This window comes from Sinocyclocheilus rhinocerous, unplaced genomic scaffold (assembly GCF_001515625.1).
Source record: "Sinocyclocheilus rhinocerous isolate Xijiao unplaced genomic scaffold, SAMN03320098_v1.1 scaffold419, whole genome shotgun sequence".
Classification (NCBI taxonomy): Eukaryota; Metazoa; Chordata; class Actinopteri; order Cypriniformes; family Cyprinidae; genus Sinocyclocheilus; species Sinocyclocheilus rhinocerous.
This window is the reverse complement of record NW_015653519.1, coordinates 710,142-716,141: the sequence shown is the minus strand read 5'-3', so window position 1 is coordinate 716,141 and position 6,000 is coordinate 710,142. Positions and strand designations below refer to the sequence as shown.

The window sequence follows — 6,000 nt, the reverse complement described above, 5'->3', positions numbered from 1 at the left end:
GTGTGTGTGTGTGTGTGTGTGTGTGTGTGTGTATGTATGTAACAACTGAAACATAGATTTCATTTTCATTTGTAATAACCTTTTATTATACAATTAACGACAAACCCAGTTATTGTGTCCAAGTGTTTTCCTCCTCTGCTGTGACGTCCACATATCTGCTTGAACCCCTTGAACCCACATGAACACTAGTTTCATAGTACGGAACAGATGGCTGAGCTTTGCACTGCACATACTCTGGGGGCTTACACCTCAATTATTCATGAAAATGAGGGTTAAATGTTCTTTGATGTTTAATCACCTTGACAAGCAAACCACTAGTTCACAGCGGTGACAAACCTGTCAGCTTTTCGTCTGCAAATCTGCACTGTCAACACAAGCATCCACCTTTGTGTGCCTTTCCCTGTCACTCAAGAAACAAGCAATCACTGGAGTCATCCACACAGCTTTTGCTAATGCCTCCAACGTGCCTTAGCTGATGGTCATTTCCAGCAAAGTGTGACAAATGTCTTCCTGTATGGACCTGTCAGCTCAACTAGCGTGCCCGTCATTCAATGATCAGGAAGCGGTTGTCTGTACAGTAGGGACAGGTACTATGTTTTATACATCAGCTGGAATGATAACTGACACCTAGCAGGTTGTAACACTCAGCAAATGTCATACTTGGATGAGAAATGGCCATGAAAGTTTGATTTGAATCCGGTGGGTCATGGACAGATGACACTTCCTGATGCACATTCAGCAGAAAATGTGCTGGAGTGAGTATGCATCGTTGAAGCGTACATCTCATAACTTGAATTACATTTTGAAGGTCATTTCTTGGAAAAAAATATATAAAAAGTGTTTTTTAATAAAAAATAATATTAAAAATAATAAAATTGTAAAAATATAAATTAGTAATAATAATAATAATAATAATAATAATAATAGTTTTGGTAAGTAATCTGGCCTATAAGACCCATTAAGGTTAACAAAAGAACCACCTTAAGGGTCAGAAATTCATCCAATGCCAGCCCCAAGCATAAAATGAGAGACCAATGAGCGGTGGACACCCCTAAAACTGGTTCCTGTATCCTTTGTCCACGGTCCGAAGATCCCAGGGTGACACATTTAGCAGAAGCCTCTACATAGCCAAATGGTTGGAAATGGGTGTTAAATTAATAGGGGTTTAAAATTCTCCTTTCGGCACACTGAAATGTCTCAACAGCAGGGAGAGGCTGAACACTGGAAGCAAGGGAACTGTTATATAGTAGGTGCCCAGCCATTCTATGGGGGGCAGCTTCTATAACAACCTCTTGTGTCCTAACACCCTCGGACAAAGGGACAGGTACTGCACTCTGAAAGCCCTTTTGCGTGCAGTAGCAGCAAAACATCAGGTAGGAACTGACGCCTCCCTGAAACACCTATTGCGGGTTTAGCTAAACAGCCCCTTGAGGACATCAAGGAAATATGTGTGAGCATCTCTGAGAATCCCACAGTTTTCTTTGTGGGAGCCTGCCCTCATGTTCCTGAGCACCAAAGCATCAGGACCTGTCTTGCCTAGTCGACTCTGGTTATGACACTAAGCTTTTGCTGGTGGCTGTACACGTGCTTCAGACCCTCGTCGCACCCATAGTTTCAGATACTGATCGCCTAGTGAACTTACGTAAGGAAACTGTAAGTCTTTTAGGTTTACTACTAGTTATTGCACAAATATGTATGAATGAGCATCAGAACAGAGGGTATGGTGAAGGAAACGATACAACTTACTGAAATGTATTATGTCTGTAATCACTTATAATTTGTTTCAACCGTGGAAAGATGTCAATAAATCAGTTTGTAAACAATATGCCATGTAATGTAACATGTACCTCATTAAAAACATAATTCTATCAATAAAGAGTTGATATAAAGACATATGTGCAATGCAAATGCACTTTTATTTGTGTTGATTATTAAAAATTGTGATTAAATAATTATTAAATACTTTATTGGTAACACTTTAGAATAGGGAACACTTATTCACTATTAACTACAACTTTTCCCTCAATAAATTCCTAATTTGCTGCTTATTAATAGTTAGTAAGGTAGTTGTTAAGTTTAGGTATTGGGTAGGATTAGGAATGTAGAATAAGGTCATGTAGAATAAGGCATTAATATGTGCTTAATTAGTACTAATAAATGGCTAATATTCTAGTAATATGCATGCTAATAAGCAACTAGTTAAGAGACATTAAAATAAAGTGTTACCATTGTCTTTATCCAATGTATAAACAAATATCCAAAGTATAAACAAATTTCCAAAACCAAATTTTTCCAAGACCGCAAAAATAAATTTACAATTAACTTTATCAAAAGCTTTTTCAGCGTCTAAAGATACTATTATTGCCTGTAACTGATTACGCTGTGATATATCAATTCTATTGAAAAGTCTTCTTAAATTACTTGAGGAATGACGACCTTTAGTAAATCCCGTTTGATCTTTATGAATAATTGTAGAAATTTTTGATGCCAAACGAAATGCAAGAGCTTTAGAAATGATCTTAATATTGGTATTTATTAAAGGTAATGGACGATAACTAGAAGGCAACGTTGGATCTTTATCAGTATTCATATGAGAATATGTATGAATAAGCATCAGAACAGAGGGTATGGTGAAGGAAACGATACAACTTACTGAAATGTATTATGTCTGTAATCACTTATAATTTGTTTCAACCGTGGAAAGATGTCAATAAATCAGTTTGTAAACAATATGCCATGTAATGTAACATGTACCTCATTAAAAACATAATTCTATCAATAAAGAGTTGATATAAAGACATATGTGCAATGCAAATGCACTTTTATTTGTGTTGATTATTAAAAATTGTGATTAAATAATTATTAAATACTTTATTGGTAACACTTTAGAATAGGGAACACTTATTCACTATTAACTACAACTTTTCCCTCAATAAATTCCTAATTTGCTGCTTATTAATAGTTAGTAAGGTAGTTGTTAAGTTTAGGTATTGGGTAGGATTAGGAATGTAGAATAAGGTCATGTAGAATAAGGCATTAATATGTGCTTAATTAGTACTAATACATGGCTAATATTCTAGTAATATGCATGCAAATAAGCAACTAGTTAAGAGATCCTAAAATAAAGTGTTACCACTTTATTTAATTTCATATAGTTTCAGCTAAATGAAAGCATCATTTTGTTTTTTTGTAAAAATAATTTTAATGCATCACTATTTTTTTTCCCTTTTGATTTCAGGTGTCCAATTTGTACCTTTATGATAGCGTGTTGATGCTGGCCAATGCATTCTACCGGAAATTAGAAGATCGGAAGTGGCACAGTATGGCCAGCCTCAACTGCATCAGGAAGTCAACCAAGCCCTGGAATGGAGGCTGGTCCATGCTGGAGACGATCCAAAAGGTACGATGTGTTTGATGTTAGGAATTTTTCAGTGCTGCATGTCACACTGTTGGGGGGATATCACATCTAGCACGCAAGACTAGAAGTGGCAAGATGGAGAGTAGTTGAATAAAAGCAATTGTGACAAGATGATAGTTTCCTTTGCTTTACATCAGGTCCCAGACATATGGCTTTTTGAAATGCAAATTGCTTTCATAGGTTGTTTCCTGTCTTCTCCTCTCACGGCTGCAATCACATTTCTCTTGAACACCAGCACAGCGGTCAAGCTGAGATAGCTGTTGGTTGCCCTCACACAGAGCTCTCTTAGGGGCCACTGAAAGCTGTGCAATAGTTGATGCGGTGGCCGCAGCAGCCAATGCGTCTCTGTGAGCTCCCAGGGGCAGCAAGCGGTCTAGTGTGTGTTCCTCAATTTCACAGCCTTTTAACGTTATATGAGCCACACAGAACTGCAGAAAGCCTCTAATCGGCCCTGAGAGGGACTTGCCACTGATAGATTTGTCTCTGAACCTTCCGCCGCCCCTATACAGTCAGACCATTGTTTGATCTGAAGTCAAAGCTGTAAGCCTTTCATGGTGATGCTTTTTAAGGGTGCTTTCACACTAGCACTTTTGGTGCGCACCCGGGTTCGATTGACGTCAGAGTTCGGTACGTTTGGATGATGTGAACGCTGTCTTCCGAACTCGGGTGCGCACCCGCGAACTGTACCCGAGTTCGCTTAAAAAGGGTGGTCTGGGGTACGGTTCAAGTGAACTCCGATACGGTTCGCTGCTGATGTGAACGCAATCGTACCAAATCACGGAAGTGAACCGCTATTAATGACGAATTATTTGGAGCAGTCGAACTCGGGTTCGGACCAAGCAATCGAACCAAGTGTGAAAGCACCCTAAGTGTTGAGCGACTCACACCACTCTAGACTGGTAAAGAAAACATGGTAACATTTTAGTATAGGGACCAATTTTCTAGTTGCTTAATAGCATGCTTATTATTAACATATTGGCTGTTTGTTAGTACTTTTAAAGCACATATTCTGCATGGCCATAATCTACATCCTTAATCCTACACAATACCTAAACTTAACAACTATTAATAAGCAGCAAACCTGCTTGATACGTACCTATTTGTCGACCAATTTATTTGCTGATTAATCCATGCCAATCGGGACTTCATGATTATATTTAATTTTGCATACAGTTGATGATTATTTCACTTAATATTGTAATCACAATTATTAATTTGGATTAATAGAATCTACACAAAATGCAAATATGTTTTGTTTATCACTTTGTGTAAAAATTCATGGTTGGTGAACTCTGACCTTTGAATTTGTATGATGAGAAGACATGTGGCCAATGGAACATTAATATGTCTCAAGGTCACCTCTTTACTGAATTTAAAGTATTTTGAATTTGTAAATGTTAAAATATATATTTTAACATATTTTGAATTTGTAAATGTTTATTAATTTGTTAAATGAATGAATGAATTAATTAATTAATTAATTAAATACTAGAACATGACACCCCTATCCTGTTTGTTACGATGTGCCGATAAATTTTGCATGCTCAGAGTCTAGGTTGACTGAGAAGTTAATGAGCATTATTCCATTGTACTACGTCTTGAATTTTTCTCTCCCCAAATACTCAAAAATGTCTCTTCCCGACTGTTTCCATAGAGGTGCTTTACCTCACCTTTTCTATTCCCCGTCATCATTTACTCTGTGAAGAAAGCACAGCATGCAAGATATATTTTTATCTGTCAAAATGATGGAAAGCCATTGATTATGAATTATGTCACTATTTTTAAAATTCACAAAGTGAAGAAAAAAAGGATTAATGCAGCCCCATTAATGTCAATATTGTTTTTTATTGTTTTGCACTTAAACCCATTGTGTCCCAATGTGTCTAATACTGATGCTTGTCACATCACTAAACAAAAAAGCGCTGTCAAGGTCATCATGGAATTACTGTATATGTGGTATACCTTTGTCATTGTGACATCATATGTTGAGGTATGAATCTGAACAGCAACAATGGTGTGACCAGTGTACTTCGATTCACAAACAAATAAGGTTGCACTAAGAAACCTTGTCTCCTCTCCACCAATAAGCTGGTGTGTGGTGGGCGTTCTGGCGCACTATGGCTGCCGTCGCATCATCCAGGTGGATGCTGCACACTGGTGGTGGATGAGGAGATACCCCCTGACAATGTAAAGCGCTTTGAGTGCCTAGAAAAGCGCTATATAAATGTAATGAATTAAACCTATTCAGAAAAAAACGAGAGTTTTTGGTTTGAATCATACTAATAAATCATTCAGAGAATCCATCAGACCCAGTAACTAATTTGTATCTATGATTATCTGACTAGCATACTGAAGGTTATCATGTGTCCTGTTCATGTCCAACTCAAATAAAACTTTTACTGTGACATGCTGTATATTCTATGAAGCACATTATGAAATGTAGTTTGTGCAACTTAAATCAGTAAATGAAAATTTTTAATTAATTTATAAAAAACTTGAGATACAGCTGTTTCTAAAAACCAGAACTTCCAGAATTCTAGATGTATGATCACACTTATAATACAGCATTGGCCTTATTGGGA

General features: G+C 37.1%; 1 protein-coding gene and 1 long non-coding RNA gene across 2 annotated transcripts in view; one reads left to right on the top strand and one right to left on the bottom strand.

The window, feature by feature from the left end:
* LOC107716478 (uncharacterized) overlaps window positions 1-4,498 on the bottom strand; it is a 6,735-nt gene extending 2,237 nt beyond the window's left edge. Inside the window, exon 1 of the long non-coding RNA XR_001637214.1 lies at window positions 4,479-4,498. This is a non-coding gene — a long non-coding RNA (uncharacterized LOC107716478). The remainder of the gene's footprint in view (window positions 1-4,478) is intronic.
* LOC107716477 (glutamate receptor ionotropic, delta-1) overlaps window positions 1-6,000 on the top strand; it is a 408,968-nt gene that overhangs the window by 363,548 nt on the left and 39,420 nt on the right. The window contains 1 exon segment of the mRNA XM_074560098.1: window positions 3,239-3,400. Coding sequence (XP_074416199.1) covers window positions 3,239-3,400 — 162 coding nt within the window.